This window comes from Grus americana, chromosome 13 (genome assembly GCF_028858705.1).
Source record: "Grus americana isolate bGruAme1 chromosome 13, bGruAme1.mat, whole genome shotgun sequence".
NCBI lineage: Eukaryota > Metazoa > Chordata > Aves > Gruiformes > Gruidae > Grus > Grus americana.
Window position 1 is genome coordinate 11,891,188 of NC_072864.1, and position 17,470 is coordinate 11,908,657.

At 36.5% G+C, this 17,470-nt stretch overlaps 1 protein-coding gene across 3 annotated transcripts; it reads right to left on the bottom strand.

Annotated features, from left to right (window-relative positions):
- Positions 1-23: 23 nt before the first annotated feature.
- On the bottom strand, positions 24-16,790 carry GPATCH1 (G-patch domain containing 1). 3 transcript variants are annotated; one of them, XM_054840756.1, is made up of 20 exons: positions 15,214-16,790; positions 14,050-14,184; positions 13,688-13,773; positions 13,086-13,246; positions 12,639-12,736; positions 12,417-12,475; positions 11,841-12,086; positions 10,840-10,987; positions 10,012-10,091; positions 8,773-8,977; positions 7,836-8,123; positions 6,204-6,385; positions 5,800-5,927; positions 5,390-5,523; positions 4,876-5,045; positions 3,981-4,185; positions 2,815-2,925; positions 2,219-2,343; positions 1,566-1,711; positions 24-338 (listed from the first exon to the last, which is right to left on the bottom strand). In XM_054840756.1, exons 3-20 carry the CDS (start codon positions 13,697-13,699, stop codon positions 317-319), a joined length of 2,520 nt encoding a protein of 839 aa, XP_054696731.1. In that variant the 5' UTR covers positions 13,700-13,773; positions 14,050-14,184; positions 15,214-16,790; the 3' UTR covers positions 24-316. The 3 variants fall into 3 exon arrangements, with proteins under 3 accessions (XP_054696731.1, XP_054696728.1, XP_054696729.1); XM_054840753.1 differs by having other exon boundaries at positions 15,177-16,790; XM_054840754.1 differs by having other exon boundaries at positions 24-900; positions 15,177-16,790.
- Positions 16,791-17,470: the final 680 nt, after the last annotated feature.

Sequence of the window (17,470 nt, forward strand, 5' to 3'; positions counted from 1 at the left end):
AATGACTTACCATACAAAAATTATTTTTAATACTTAAGTTTATTAAAATATGTTGTTTCATGTTAATTAAAACAGAGCCTGCAGTATTTCAGATTATGCTGCCCAGAAAGGGATCTTTTCAAGATTCCATAATCCATACATTTTGAACATACGAAGCATCACAAAATAAACATATGCACATTCACTTTCAAACAAATTCAATATGAATACAGTATCTACAGTGGTTCAAAGTCTACATGATTGATCTACCATCATGGAGGAGATCAAAAATTTGAGATCAAAAGTCACACAGCACTGAAGAAGGCAAGCTCTCTCTTCAGTACTGAAGTTGTTTTAATCTATAAGGGGGAAAGAAGAAGAAAGAGGTCAGACTGAATAGTTACACACTACATTAACATCATTTAATTACTCGAGCAGCTTCTTAAACGTTAAAAGAGAGATCTGGGTTATGCAAGATAAAAACATGTTCCCAGTGATGTAAAGAGAGACATGGAAATGTGAAGACTTCCAAAATAACTGCTTCTACAAAGAAGTCTATTTTGTGCAAAATGCATAAACCCCTATTTTAGTTATTTAGAAATCAAAGGAGTAGTTTGTTTTTTAATAAGAAAACACCGATACATTACTGACGTTCAGTTCCAAAGGAATGGAAGGCAGAGTCCTTTGGAATGCCAGCCTTTCCATTGGTACACGTCCATTCCACTCAACACCGAGACCCCAATCATTCTGCCAATCATTCAGCTGGATGTAGTATTTCAACAAATATGTTGAGACTTCTCCTTCAGCTAATAAGAGACGCTAAACAGAAGCCAACGCAGTGACTGTTCCACATGGATGCACTTAAAGGTGACTATGATCTCAATGAGAGAGTTACTTTTGTTTGTACTTTACTTCAAGCATCTGAGGAAAATGAAATTGCAAATTGTTCTTTTTCAATTTTCACATTTCTGTTGGCACTATGTTGAAGTCTCTAGTTTATAAAAATGTAACAGCACAGTCTAAATTTAGCAGACATGTACACGACTCAAGCATTGTTCTGCTTGCTTCACTGCTCCTTGCTCAAGCACAGAATATCTTAAGAATCAATGCCACAAAATGGATCTATTTGAATTGGATCTTTCACTAATTATGAATAAACTGAAGCAGACTCAAAATATTCTGAAGCAGACAATGTTGCTTCCAATGTTTCCAAGTAAAGAGAAGTAGACAAAGTAGCGGAAATATGAATCACCATCTGCACTTGTTCAATATTTAATTCCCATTTAAAATACCTTCCAAAAATATCAGTCATCTTTACCTATAACCTCCATTAACTAGCAGAGTTTTGTATTTAGTGCCCTTTACCTTAAGAGGCTTCTATCCTAAAATTAATTACCCTCTAGCTTAAGATGCCTGTTATCTGTAATCTTTCCTCACTTTATTAAAAAACCTGAGCTGTGTTTTACATTCATAAAGAGACCGGCTGATCCACATTTGCTGCAAACAGAATCACCGGAATGACGACTCATAAACTGAGGTTTGGTTACCAAGTGCAAAATCTGCAAGTGTTTAAGTAAACTGTTTACCTTCTTAGAAGTTCTTTGGGTGACAAGCCTGTGGTATCTATATCACTAAGGCTGTCACTGCTATCTGCAGTATCTGAGCTGCTGTCTTTTTCTGATTTTTTGTTCTTGTGTTTTCCTTTGTTTTTCTGTTTCTTATGTTTCTTTTTCTGTAAAGAGAAGAGAAATAATCCCTTATTTTATTGTGAAAGACTTGGGTTTTTCTGAAAGGCAACAAGAAGAAAAAGTTGATTTCAGTGTAAACTCCAAGCTTAACTGAAACACGACACTTAACAATGACTCTTTTCCACTACTCAGACTGAGCTTTAATAAATATATACCAAAATCACCCATTTCATCCCAAGCACTCAACCCCCCTCTAAAACAGGAATTTCATTATTATTGTTTGTATACTAAGCCACGAACTATATGCAGCTCTCAGAATATGCCTGACATCTCCAGCACACATTAAACTACCCATAATATTACATCTGTAGTCACATTGTATATAGGGAAAAAGCAGCACCCTAGTTGGATAATCTTCTGAAGTTCAGGTTTCAAGACACCTGAGAAACTCAGTTGCTTATGTTCTAATCCCAATATATCTATTTTCTGCAACCTAGCATAAATAAAAAGATTTGACTGGCAGATCAAAGAATCAATAACTATTTAAATACCTTTTCCTTTTTGTGTTTGTGTTCTCTCTTAGTCTTGTGTTTCTCTCTGTTCCTTCTATGTTTTTCTTTCCTACTAGGCCCAGGAAAAGATGCTGGCACTGCTGGTTCTTGTTGCCAAGTAGGGCCTAAAGCACAAAGCAAATGCGGAAACAAAATAAAAACCACCACCATGACAGAAAAGATAATTTAATTATTAAATTCTTTATTACTTTTAATCTAATAGGATAGTTTAAAAGAAAAAAAATCTAAGCTGTCAAATGGAAATGTCTAAAACTCCTAACTGCAACCTCCCTACTGCAACTAAATGCCTTTGCAATCTCTTATTAAATGAAATTGCAAGGCTGCTCTTGTATTTTCACCACAATTTTTTTATCATTTTCTCTATAGAGCTACAACAAAATTGGTACACAGGAAAAGAGGTTCCTGCTAGTGGATCATAGCATAGTAAAAAAGCATTTGTTGATGCCAGTTTGACATAACACAGGCATTTAAGAGGTAAAGTACCTATTCACAAATGTTTTTTAAAGAAGAATATCGTATATCTTACATACAACTTCAATGTGCAGAATTTGCACACTGAAGTCTACGTAACCTACCAGAAGAAAAAGCTGGAGGCAACTTGGGTCCAAATTCCTCTGTTGCATTCAGTTCCTGCTTTGAAGCAGGCAACAAAGAAACGTCAGGATCAGTTGTAGCAGGTATGTTCTCTATGAAAAAAAAAACAAAAACTTCTTTATTTGAAAGGAAAATAAGGTAACACTTTTTCCAGGAAGTGCTGAAGGAAGTTAAAGGAGACTTTCTAAAAATCTCTGAGAAAGCAAATTGATCAATATCCTATATGTCTGTGAACTGCTTTGGTCAACTGGATAGCTGACGTTCTGAAACTTGTCAACTTACCACTTTTTTTTTTTTTAAATCAAAATTGACCGTTTACACTCTATAATTACTAACTAAATTAATGTTAGTTCATGTGTTTCCTTTCATTTAGTAGCACAGTACTACTTTTCCATTACTTAGAATAAAAGACTCCACAAGATGTATAAACTTAATAAATACTAAAAGTTAGATGTTAACAAAACCGACTGTGACAGTAAGTGGACAAAGTATTTCCATTGTAAGCTAAGGCTATTGTACATTTTGTTAATTTAATGACATTCTGAAAATGTGGGAACTTTTTACAGCTCACTTTAGTAAAATTTAATAAGAAGTAGAATAAAAGATTGGCCTTCTCCCTCTCTTGTGGAAGAGAGGCAACTTTTATAAAGAGAAAACAAGTAAAATGCAACTTTTTGATGTCTTAGTAAAATTATTTCAACATTATATTTTACTAGAATGTCAATATTTAGAGAGTGAATTTAATTATCAAAGCAATGCAAGTTATTTATTTCTGAATTTTTCAAATATCCACAAGACAGTAATAATTTATCAATTTATCTTCCAATTTATCATAGGTATAAAAGTTTCCCTGTATTTCTCAGTGAAGCATGCTCATTAAACATTAGATGTTTTGTTCCCCCTCATTATTTAACAAGCATATTCCATAGGGCAGCTTGCTTGTAAAATCTACACAAGGCAATGTAAATAACATTATAACATGCAAGGCCTTATTCAGTGTTGTCCTATTCACATTTTCTACGTGCCCAGCTCCACCCTAGATGATCTGCACAAGAGCACAGCACTATCCAAGCAGTCCTGGAGTATTTGATTCATAAATGAAGCTTTTACAAGGTATTTTAAAAAATGAACATCCATTAAGTACTACCTTGTACATTAGATGAAGAACTGTCTGGTAGATCAACTTGCTTGGTGGTTTCTGAATCTATTACCGAAGTAGTTGGTTGCTGTTCTTCATCACTCTCTTCTTCAGAGGAAGATGATTTTTCATCTGAGGAACTCGCAAAGATGGCCTTAAATAAGTCCATGGATGGTCTGCTTTCTTCTTCCTGATCCTTATCTTCATTAGTTACCTGCAAAACAGCATCATAACAAACTCTATTTAAACACTAAAGAAACTAACAATCTCTCTCTGATAAGTAATAGCTTCAAACATGCTGACATGCATTTACAAAACCCTCAAATATCACAATAGCTGTGAAATGTACAGTCTTAGGAACTGCTAGTCCAAAATAGTAAAGCTCTGAAACGCTACTAAACTAAGTCAATGTCCTGTAAAGGGTAGTGCAATTTGTGCTACACAGACAGTGGAAAACAGATCCCAAGATATTATAAATTCTTATTCATTAATTCAAACTTCAATTATACGCTATTAAATTTAAGCAAAAGGAAAACATCACCTCTCTCCCTAAAAGATGCAGCCTCCTTCATTCAAAGCAGAAAAAAAATACATTCTGTGCCTGTGAGCTAAGTGGGCTCAAGGGACTGAATTTAACTCTCAAACTGCTGAGCTACATTTTATCTTAAGCTGCTACTTCAAGCATAGTCATACTTGCTGTCCTCGTACGCTGTACCTGTTTTACATCTAAGAGTTGCAACTTCAAAATTCTCCAAAGTACAATCTCACGTCTTTGCTTATCCTGAGTTGGCTCTTCTGCAAACTGATCTGTATTATATCAATTCACATATTACCCAACCTTATTTCAGGGTTGTGAAGGTATACAGCTATTCCCCTCTAAGTTTAAACACCGTTGCAAACTCACCTCAGTGGGAAGTGCGTCACTCGGCCCAGTTCCACATTCTTCTGTTGCTGGCACTGATGGCTGCTGCTGAGCATCAACTTTTGATCTAGCAAGACTAATGAATTCACTGATAGAATCTTTTTTCTCCTTCTCTTTATCTGACACATCCCATCTTGAAGGTTTCTTTGGTTCTAAAAAATTCCCGAACATTCAAATCAGTTGCATGCCAAATTATCCTGCACTTCATGGCCTACTCGATTTTAAATTACTCTTCTTCTTCAATATAGTTTGACATTTTTCAAATCTTTCTAGTGAATATCAGACTTACAAAGGTCTTCTAGGTTGAAGAAATTAGCGTAATATCACTGACTTCGGTATTTATATCACTGAATTTATTTTCAATTTGTTTGTTTGGGGTTTTTTTCCAATTAGAAAAAAGAAAAATCAGGTGGACAAGTTGTCCGTGACAAAGATATGCTTTTCCTATAATATTATCTCATTTATAGCTAAATGAATAACATAACAACAAACTTACTGTTAGAACTGTTATTCTGTTGGATTTTTTCATTTGTTGCTGGAGTTACAGATGTGGTGGGTTCAGGCAGAGTTAAGAAATTAAACACAGAATACTTGTCTCGTTTCACTTTTGGTAACCCAACAATGGAAGAACTAGAGGGAAATAAAAATGTTTGTTGATTATTGTTGTCAACACAGAAAAGGCCTCAAATTATCTACAACAAGCTGAAACATCCACATTAGTCCTTAAAATGCATACTGTTTTGTCAGAGGTCACCAGGTTTAATACAGCAAATAAAAACATTAGGCAGTTCTATATATTCAAACTATTACGACACAAGAAGAAAATATCAAGCCAGATTTTCCACAAGCATATGAAAAACTCAGAATTTTCAAAAAGTGTTAAAATATCAGTATCAATCATCTTACTCAGGATATGGATCAGGAACGTTGAATCTTTTACACAACAGCTTTTCAGGATGCCATTCAAACTTGTCTCTTGTGAGTTTGCCAAACATCTTCATCTTCACAGCAGTTTCCTTATCATCAATATCATTCTGAAAAAGTAAAATGTTTATAGCTGCTAAGTAAGTAACAACTTACTAAATTGACTATTACTGTTGTAAGACTAAGAACAGGACAGAAACAAATACTTAAGCACAGTTTAACAAATTGCTGATTTGTATGCAGTGTTTTCAAAAGTTTGCTAAACAGAAGGGCTATAAAGCATTGACATTACATCTAAAGAATTTTAAAGAAAAAGAATTTTGAAAGTCAGAGTTAAGGCAGCAACTGTAGCTCCAATGTACTAAAAGAGCGTAAACAGCATATACCTCTTGGTCCCGAGGAACTTCAACTTTGTCAACATCATCTTCATATTTGGCCCGGGTAAACCTGGATGACAGTGTTGAATTTGAGGATTTGTAGAACATTGCTGCACGGAAGAACTCCTCTTGTTCTCTTCCTCGCTCCCATTCTGTCATACTTGGGTCTAAGTAATGCTCCAACGTATCTACTATAAGATAAGGAGAGAAATGCTTAGCAGAGATTACAGCTTACTTAGGTCTGATGCTTTTCAAGCAAAAAATAAGATAATGAGCAAACATCATTGCAAGTATTTCGTAAGTATTTAGTTTAAGGAGAGCGTTAATTTCAATTGTGTTATTCCTTGATAAGCACAGGTAATTTTTCAAGATAGCAAGAATGATAGCATTTATCAAACACAAGATAGTTATTTTAAACAATTGTACTTGTAATGCTGACTCCTTAACTCACTGCCCTCTAAGAAATGTTCAAAATACTTGACGTATTTAATAAGTGTTTAAAACAAATTATATAATCCAAAGCTTTATCACATAACTAAAACACAGAACACAGAGTTAACCAGTGAGTAAGCCTGGGCAGGCTTTGGTAACTTCAAGGGACTTTCTGGTGCCCAATCATAAATACAGAACTTGGACAAAGGTTTTTGTAAACAATAGAGACCCTGTTTAAAGCAGTAGATTCACGTTTGCTCCCAGAAGGAATAGGAAATAACACCAGCCAAGCAAAGACACTCTTACAAACAGAATCGTAATCATTCAAGTTATTTAAATATTTCTGCATTCTCATTGTTATGACTAAGGAGGCACTTACGGTCGTAAGATGATACTCAATTTTACACATGGAAAACCCCAGTCCTGAACAGAGGAACTACGGGTTCAAAGCTCAAGTAGTCTGTCCCAGATCAGGCTACTGACCAGGAAATCTTTTTTTCACATAGCAAAAAGTATTATTTAAAAAAATCCTAAAATAACAAAAGCAGGTTTTCTACCTGACACAGCACAAGAAGAGCAGACGAAGGCAGTTGGGTTTTTTTTGTTTGTTTGTTTTGAGTAAGAGCTCTACATGTATGCTCTGATTCATTAACTTTAGGGTCCTTATCTCCTCTGGAAGTGCAGGGTACAGGTTTTCTTTTGATTTTTTCCTGTCTTGTGTGGGAAAAGGCAAAAAATTGCTGTTCTACTGTGACCCAATAATCTTTCTGCCTTTATAGGATCCGTCAGTTTTATTCCTCCAACAGAAATAAACTACATGAAAATGCTTGTTCCATGTATAGCTTAGACTTCAGCTTTGGCTGATACCATACTTTGCCAAATGAAAGACAGGAAACCGAGAAGTACAGGTAATTAAGTAGATAATCCTGGAGAACTTCACTTCTGCTATGGCATAAAAGTATGAAGTGTAATGCCTAAAATCAAGTCTTGCTGACACTTAAATTGCTAAGCAGTTTTCCTGAAGTCAATACAATTAAATATCAGTAAAAAATTATTTTAATATTGGCCCTAAAAAGAAGTAGAGGGAGAAATGTTGTGCAATTCAGGAAGAGAACTCATAGTGAACATAAAATGCAACAAGATGAAAAAGGGGAAAGAAAAAAAATTCAGAGAAAAATTAAAATGTCAGGGATTAATCTCTTCAGTTACCTTTTTCTCCTTGTTTAAGGCTTTTCACAAAACTTTCATATCTTTTTTGTTTTTCTGGATTTCTTGCAAATGGTTTGAAGTCACTAGAACCAGCATTTGCTAACTGCCCCCCCAACAACATTTGCCATTTGTGACAAGCATCATCTGTGGAGGCTGGCTGGAATCTGCTATTTCGTGACTGCTGAGGTAACATTTTTGCTTTCATTTGTTGTTCAGCTGCTTGTTTCACTTCTTTGAGTCTTTCTCTATCTTTCTCAGACAGATATTCCAAAACAGAAGGAGCAGGACCTAAACCCAAAAAAAGCAGTAAGAGATAAGCAGAAATGAAAAATTACTACAACTGTTTCTGCCACTTTAGTGAAAAAAAAAAAAAAAAAAAAAGAGTCTACCACTATGCATACACATTCAGAGAAAATGCTCTTAAGCGTTGATAAACAGTATGATGGCAGATAATAAATTGGCCACTACTGCATCTTTTTTGGTATTTACCACACATTTACATATTACTTTGTAGACTTTACTATTGTAGATACAAATGTGAGACATATTTACAAATTACCATTTAGTGAATTTGCAAATATTTCAGTGAAACTTCATTTTTACAGGAAAAATATAAACAAAAAAAACTCACAGCCTACTATATTCCGAACTCATAATAAAGCCACAAAAAACCCCTGTAAACCTACACAACAAAAGACAATCCCACACAAACTTTTCTTCTTTAAAAGGTTTAAGAAAATGAAAATACAGGCAGATATGTCAACAATTCCTGTGTTGAGATGAAAGTGAACAATGACAAGGTATTCTAGCTATTCCAACTAGATTTAATATTTTTATATTAGAGAATAGTGTTCAAGGCTAGACCAAATTTTTACTCTTATATAAACAAACAGGGGACTTGAAACACAAGCAAATGTGTGGTCACATATGTCAATACCTTTTAGACCAGTCTCTCCTAGTCGTTCCCTCCTCTGGGACGCATTCAAGGCATGCCTGCTTTGTTGTGTCGTATCACACTCAAGTTTCCCCGTCGATTCCTCTAATGCCTTCTGTAAATGGTAGCTTTCATTCCCAGCTGCTATCACAGGTCGAAAGTAATGGACTGGTCTGTAATTTCGTGGCAGGTCAGGTGGTTGATAAATCTTGGTGGGGGGGACAACAAAACAAAAATCCAGTAAGACAGAGATACGACTTTGGATTTAACACTTACAAGTGTGTTTCAGAAAAAGTCATCTCAATCTAAAAATTCCTCATTTACAGCTTAGCAGTAGAAACATGTATTACAAGCTACTGATTCTTTTAGACCCAGTCAGTAAGTGGCATCGTAACACAAACTTTGGCAACAAGTACTTGTATTATTAATATGTAACGATTACGAAAAATAGGAAAACATGCACACCAAGCCACAGCAAAATTAACAAGACTCTTAATATGCGTCACTTTTATTTGAGAAAATGCTCTTGGTACTGCTTAGTAATTTTTTTTAAAACAGAAGTCACATGATTTAATCAATTAATTGGACTATTGAGTACATCAGTGCTTACTGTATTCTAATGTCTTTCAAAGTCCTTTTCCCTCATGTTCTTCATTCAAGCTGTTACTTCAAAGGTTATCCCTGCGCCTCCTATATGACGTAATTTTATATACGACACAAATGTTCTTTCTTTTACTTCATTAGAAAAATGACCATGTCACACAATTCTGTCATTCTAATTTATGCAAATATATGGCATAAATTATGCAAATTTAAGAATAAGGCTAACATTATTTTGTCACCAAAATAGTGAAGTGGATGAAGTATGGGGTCTGACTTTTACAGAAAATTGAATATTATGTCTGAAAGATCTAGAAGCAAAAGATGTTTTTTTTTTTATTTCAAAGTTAAATCCAACCACTAGTCCAATTTTATGCCAAGTAACAGTGGACAGTATGGAAGGCATTTGCTCAAAGCCTGTATATAGGCAAAGTTTAAATTCATCCAGTAGTCTGACAAATTTGAGGTTTGTATTGAATAGCTTCCAACACTACAATTTTGCTCATTCAGTAATCTTTTATTGCTGACCAGAACGTTTATTTCTAAGAACATAAAAAACATTGAGCAACAGTAAAGTCCATACAGCTCACATGTCAATTTGCTGATGTTATTCTTAATCCGAAAATATCAGTATCTGCTTACCTTGCTTGGAGTTGAGGATTTTGATGCCAAGGAAAAACCATCCAAGATTTTGCCTATGTATTTAACTTCTCTTTCAGACCCTACAAAACAACCATGCAGTTGGTCAATATTTAAAACATGTATGTTTGGCAAAAAGCATTTTTTTCTGAATATTTTCCATTCTGCAATATATTTTATGGAGCATAATTGTAGTTCTTTGTCTTCAATGCCTTTCATTTAAATTTAAGGGTTCTGAATCTGGATTAGTATTATACAGCTAAAAAACTAGTACCAGAGAGACTGCTGTAAAATGAACATGGCTAATGGTGAGGCAACAGTACTGCTACTGTGCATAGCTAACATCATGAGTGCCATTAATTGTGTACAACTAACATCAACAAACTCTAGAAATCACTACAGTATTTCATGCATTTAAAAGTTGCACTAAAAATAAAGTAGCACCAAGATAAAATTTACAAATGTTATTTGAAAATACATATGTAAAAAAATAAATTCTCTTTGCAAGTAATGGTTCGTATTTTGTAGCTATGATTCACAATCACTTGTTTCCTTCAGTGGAATTGAATGCTGTATCTCACAAAGAAGCACACATTGTCCTTTTAAAAATATAATTTGGAGGTTTAATCTACATTGAGATCAGTGGAGGACTTAGGAAATTATTTCCAGATTTGTACACTTCAATATAGAAAGCCGACTAGGTGAAGTTTCAGATATCAGAGCTAGAAGATGCCAGTCTATTGAAAATTAAAATATTTAAAAAACTTATGTCATTTTTTTTTCCCCAAATACAAATTACACTAGCTCTTTAGATAGAACTACAGTTCTTACTTTTTTTGGATCTATACTGCTTAGGCGCTGTCCAGCCGTACAAGCCATCTCCAGGTTCCTCATCTTTTAGAACTGTATCATATTTTGACAGTGTTTCAGTTGCATAAATATCATCGTCTTCCTCCTCTAAAGCTCCTACACCAAAAGCCTAAAATATATTTTAAATAAAAATAATGAGAATTCAAAAGTGTAAAAATAATACTTTTAAGTCGTATGTCAGAACACACCTACATGCATATCTATCCATCTATATTATAAAAAGATGTCCAGTAAACATATATATACTGGGAAAAATGTACAGCTTCACAAAAAAGAGTGCTAACAACTATTGGAAAAAACCAACAACTCACCAAACACAAAAGCAAACATGTTCCACTCCCTTGGCAGGGAGGGACAGTGAATTTGATCTGTGCAGGGTGAGGACAGCAGCCTAATACCTACCATAAGGTAACATCTACAGTCTGACTAAGAGCAGGTTAAGTTCTCAAAAGGATAAAACGTAAGTTGGCATGAAAATTAAACAAGTATAATTCCCAGAAATATAAATTGCAAGTGCTTCTAATATAAGAACTACAAATGCCACAGAGGGAAGTATTTGTACCACGGGTATAAATACCACCTCTCTAGCTGACAGATTCAACATTACTAAAAGTATTCAGTAAAATTGACTAAAAATGTAAAACCGTATTGAGTACCAACTTTCTCTAATCAAAGTAACACGAGAATTTTCTCCACCCAACTATTCAGAGTGAGGTATTTTATAGTTCTCTTTAACAATATTGTTAAGTGAAGACATTTAAGAATTCTAAGGATTTGCCCACATCTTCATATTAAGTAAAAAAAAAAAAAACCAAACCCAAACCCAAACCTGTTCTCAAACCACACTTAAGACTTCTAACAATAACCCTACAATGACTAGGTGCCTTCCACAATGAAACATCAAAATTTATTTAAATTTTACTGCACTAATAATAAAATTCTTTTAAAAAAAATGTCCTTACCTGACCCGTAATACCTAGTTTTCTTCCTTTGTTGTGTCTCAGATCACCAAGTAAATTGCTTGTGTCTTCAGAACCACCTGTGAAGAGATTCAGGTGTTCTCTTCCAGATACACCAAACAAAGCTTGTGAGGGATCCAAACCCTTATAGCCAAGTCCATGGACATTCTCTTTCGGAGTCAAATCTACAGGCATTACATCTTTTGGTGCAAACGTCACATTCTCTGGCTGGTACTCATCCTCTTCATCCTTGCACAAAACAGAAGTATATAACAACAAATATGACTAAAAGTTTTGTACATTGAGCTTTTACAATATTTAGTTAACATGAGACTAGGCAAGTTTGCATTTCCTAAATTATATGTGAAAATGTGTATGAACTACACCTGCTCAGGTAGCAAATGAATAAATTTAGTTACATTAAAACTTTTCTTCGCAATAAGCGAAGTATAAATACTTTTAACAAAACTTGGAACTGCGTGTTAAAATACTGTTCAAAGACATCAAAGAAGTTTTTTTAGAAGTATGTAAGAATGTGTGCTAACACAAGTCAACAAACAACTTTTGCCTGTTTCATACCTCAGAACCCTCAGATAGTCCAGGAGGTAACGCACAACCATATACTTTCACTGCAGGGTCTGTAAGAGACATAACAGCATCATATTAAATTACAGTTCTTTATTAAATTTCTCTAAGATTAAAGAACCAGGCCAACTAAAAGGAGGCTTTAAAATGAACTTTCTAATCAGTCTATGAATGCTAACTTTCTATTAATGAGTTCAGGAACTTCACTGAACTTACCAGGTTTCTGTCTGCGTGGCTTTCTTTTGACTCGCGGTCCAATTCCTTGTCCTTCTTTCCAGCCCATTTTTCGTAACAGTTCAACCCCAATTGTTATTCTACGAAGAAAACAAAAGGAAAAAAATTACCTCAAACCACATTTTTAATATTTCTTGAGAAGTAATATACATATATACTATTCAAAATTATGTTTTTATAGCCCACTTTAAAATCAAATCTGAATGTATCAACATTTGAATATACACTACATCCCAGTTAGTAAATGTTTACCTAGTACAAGTCTGTACATACCAAACAAAAATCCAGTGGAAGCCACTTTCAAAGTGTAACACTGCAGATCTTCCAGTCTCTTGCATTGATTACTGTGGTCAAACATTACTTTGTAACCAATACAACTCTTCAAAGTGAAAGGAATTGTTTGGTTAACTTTTATTGAAATTTACTTACTTTGATGGTCCTATTAAATCATCAAATGCTGTGGTTCCTGGAATGGCAGCAACTACTCCTGCAATCTGTCTAGCTTTCTCTTTTATTTTGTCTTTAGCTTTGGATGCAAAATCATCTGTGGTTGTAATATCTTTTGGTGCTATCCCAAATTCACTAAGATCCTGGAAAATATAGACAAAATGGAAAAATTCAGATTGAAAATATGTTTGTCTCAAATGCTTACTTACTGTAATGGTAAAGGAAAGAAAACAGGGTATGACCCTCACAGTGGCTAGATTTTTCAAGCCATTTATACAGTTGCTTTTTCAATAACTTGAATGGTCATATTTTAAACAGCTTCAAAAGTATTTGTATTTTTTGATAGAGAAAGAGAAAGAGCTGCGTTCTGGGTTGGGGGTTCTTTTATATTGAGGTTACAGGAGCTTCCTAAGTGAATCTATGAAACATCCTATACAACGTAGCAGTATAACACTGTATGCAAGAAGTGATTTTAAAGTTACTTCTATTTTCGCTATTTAAGTTCTTTAGAAGATTTCACTGCCTGAAAAACCTGCTGTCATGGCAACTACTTCCAAAAGATTTGTATTCCTTTCTAAATTTACCTCTTCATCCATGAAGTCTTCTGGTCCAAGAACGGTTCTATCCGCTCTCTTCTGCCTTGATGATACAAAAGCTGAAGGAGTCCATCCTTTAAAGAAAATAAGTATCTAAGTAAGGTACTGTAAACTGCAACATAATATTTGAAAACAATTCAAACATTTCAACCTTACACCTTAAGGATACATCACGGGAACATCAATAAAACTGCAGTCCAAAAACTCAAGGGAAAATAACAATACTGTGTCAACTATTTACTGTATAATGAATAGCAGAAAAAAATGCTTAATGACAGTTAATTTGTTTTCACTAACATTAAATTATGGTAATCAGTTAATCTTTCCCAGAAGACAGAAAAATATCTAACCTTCCTTTGTGCCAACAGTGTTAAAATAACCAGCAGAGAAACCACCAGTAAATGCTCCATGGAAACGCTGATATCGTCCCTTTGCATCTTTAACAGTCTGTTCTTGAAGAGGAACTGGCTTTTTAATTCGTTCACCTACAAACAGATAAATCAGAAACTAAGTCACAACATTGCATAAAGCATGGACTCCCCACTTGCTCCAGACACCATTTCTTTCCTGCAATTATGTACACTGCTCAAGTAAAACCACAAAGTGTTCAAATAGAAATCCTAAATTCTAACGAGTTCCAAGAACTTTTTTTTCCTGTGAAAGGACGCTTTTAGTTGTTAAGTATGCAAGACCCCTGACAGGATTTCATCACTTAAGCAATTGTTTTGAGAAATTACACCACATCAAAGTGTCTAAAACCAAAACAAACTACAAAAACTGTAAACTTTGACATAAACATTTGCACCTTTTTAACTATTTCTATGAATTAAGTGGCACAGACTCAGGAGTCACAGTTGTACAGAAGTCCTTGGACAATGTTGAGTCTGTCTCACAAACATAAGCGTAGGATGTTCACGTCAGTATAACCGCATACACCTGATCAGTTATATTTGCACTCTAGTTTTTGTTTGTTTGTGGTTTTTTTCTGAGATTTGAGGAAAGAACAGAAGAAAATCAGCGCCCCAGCTCCAACCAGAACAGTACTGGCACAAACCCTGGGGTAGCCCAGACCCGAATGCCGCAAAGCCGGTGTAGTGCTGAGAGGACTTTCTTACACTGCTGTCGAGAGAAGCTTTCTTTCCCAGGCTCCTTTACTCGTGGCCGCTCGCCCAGGGCCGGTGCCAGCACCCCTCTCGCAGGCCAGCACGGCTGCCAAGGCAGCTCCAACGCCCCTCGGCAGCAGTAGAAGGAGGAGGCAGGTCTGCGCTAGGCCCACACGCCACAGCTTTCCCGAAGTGAAGGCCGTAAGGAGGCGGACAACAGCCCCGGAACAGACCGGACCGGGCGGACGGGCAGGTAGACCCTCCGGGACACCCAGCGCCTCACGCCGGGCTGCCTCCCGGCCCGCGCGGCTCCCCGGCGCAAAACAGGACAGAGGTACCGAGGAGGGGCAGACGAGCTCCCTGGGGTCCCTTACCCTCCTGCAGGGGTTGCAGCGCGGTCCCATAGCTCACCAGATCCTCCTCATCGCTGTCACTGGACTCCGCCGCCGCCATCTTGCCGCGACGGTGGCTCACGCAGGACAAAGCTCGTCACGTGGGGGAGGCGGGGCAGCTTCCCCGCCGCCGCGCGCCCCAGCCTCCCTTCGGGGACCTCCAGCCGCGGCGTCGGGCCTGGCCGCCGGGTCCACAGCGGTAGCGAGGACCCTTCTCGGTCCCCGTCGCGGAGGGTATTTCCTGCGGGGAGCTACGGTAAAGCGGGGCGGGCACGGCGGTGAGCGGAGCCTGCTCTGGCCGCGCGGGGTCCCTCCAGCGCACTCGGCGCTTTCAGTGACTCCGGCCAGCCCTTTCGGCCCGGAGCACTCCGGAGAGATGTGGAAAGCGCTACCGTGCTGCTCCGGGATGTTGTTTAATGTCTTCAGTAACGCTGGAAAATGCCGACACTTGATAAGCAGGGGCCTTGCTCGGCTGCCCCCAGACATCTGTGCAGCAGATCGGGGCCGCTCGCAAACGCCTCAGGACAGAGGGCGAGGAAAAGGACAGCAAAACCTCGGCGAAACGGATTTTGTCCGAATCAAGGTGTAAAGTGAACTCCACCCTGAAACAATATGAAAAAGAGAGGTGTGGATTTAATTGAATTACAGGCTTTAGCACATACTGGGCAAAATTTGGTTAACCACGTTGGTTTACAAGCTGTTAAAAAAGAACGTACAGGAATCAGTGCCGAAGTCTCTTCATTCAAACCCTTAGTAAAAGAGCTTTATCCTTCTGCACCTTCAGGTACCTCTGCCACTCTTTGGGGAGTCTTGTGTCATGAAAGAAACTTTTACTGAATATATTTTATACAAAGACCACATAAGTATTCACCAGTATTCAACAGTAAGACCCAAGTGTTCAAAATATGGATTTTAATTTTGTGGCTTTCCACGGTGTTACCCGTGAGAAACTCATACATCGATTTTGATTAATTTGATCTCTCAAGTTTACATTTACCTTAATACTCAGATTCACTACAAGCACAACATACTACAAATTTAAAAAACAAACAACCCGAAACCACCTCAAACCCAAACAAAACCCACTTCCTTTCGGGCTGAAGATAGATTCTGTCAATCCACAACTTTTGCAAGCAAGTATCACCAGTTTCTTGAAATCCTTGAAAATAAATCACAACATAGCCTTGGGAGATCCCTGCCGTTCTGCACGTTTAGTGGCGTATCCTCTAATGCAGTATCTGCGTGTGTTTGTATACACAGAACTGGTCTCCTTCGAAGTGAAACTCCCTGAGTTTCATGTGGTTTCAGGTTTTCATAGGAAATATTTACAGGGTTCTATGCAAATAGGGACTACTCTGTTTAATTTAGGTCACTTAAAAACAATATAGTAGAAGCCACAGACGTTTATCTACATGCATTATCTTTTCTCATCATTACTAATTAGTAAGCAGTTAGCTAGAACATACAGTGGCAAAATGATTTGGTAGCACAGTTGCTGTTTCTCTTTGTTTAGGAAATTGTTCTTGAATAGTCAATTCTATGTGACTTTGATTTAACGCACAGGCTTAAATAAACCTTTTTTGCACAATGTTAACAGAAAATCTTTTGAGGGTCTTGTCTGTTATGTTCAAAGAGTTGGGGTAATCAAATATTGACAGGTTTTTTCCCTTTAAGGCTGTTATCAGATTAGAATTACTTTTGCATCCCAGTGGTATTTCCTTCTCCACGCTAAACTCTATCTCCTGTTTACAATTGTTAAACCAGGTGACAATTGCTATCTGTAGCTGTTAAACAAGACAGTAATTCCAGTGTCTTTTGATAATTGTAATGAAACTAAAATATTAGTAGGTCTGGATAGCTTATGCTTAAATGAAATTTTTAGTGTCATTTGGCTGGTGAAAAAAACATCAACATTTTTGAATAAAAGCTCAAATACTCACCATGTAAGGCTGAAAGTGAGCCCTTAAGCCATAGGCAGATTTCAGGCTTTAGTTTTCCAGTACATGTTCAACATCTATTTTTGAATCAGTGCATCAAGAAGGTCGACCATAAAAGTATCTTCCTACATCTTTTGTTATATCCTTTAAAACCAGTTCTTCAAACAGATAACTTCTTGTTGATTAGTTTTAAGTTATGCGAGTCACAGGAACTTCAGGCTAAGGAAGCAAAAATTTGATTCATTTACAGGGATGTTAAAAACATGTTAAAGAAAACAGGAAAACAAGTACAGGAAGTATGAAAATACAAGATTAAATACACTACCTTTTTATTCTTCA

Bases quoted from the DNA above. Each gene is read 5' to 3' on its own strand.
- GPATCH1 (XM_054840753.1), bottom strand. From the start codon at position 15,255: ATGGCGGCGGCGGAGTCCAGTGACAGCGATGAGGAGGATCTGGTGAGC. The intron at 10,988-11,840 runs GTAAGGACATTT...AATATATTTTAG, and splicing joins AACTAGGTATTACGGGTCAG to GCTTTTGGTGTAGGAGCTTT. The intron at 5,046-5,389 runs GTAAGTTTGTTG...GGAATTTTTTAG, and splicing joins ACAGAATAACAGTTCTAACA to AACCAAAGAAACCTTCAAGA.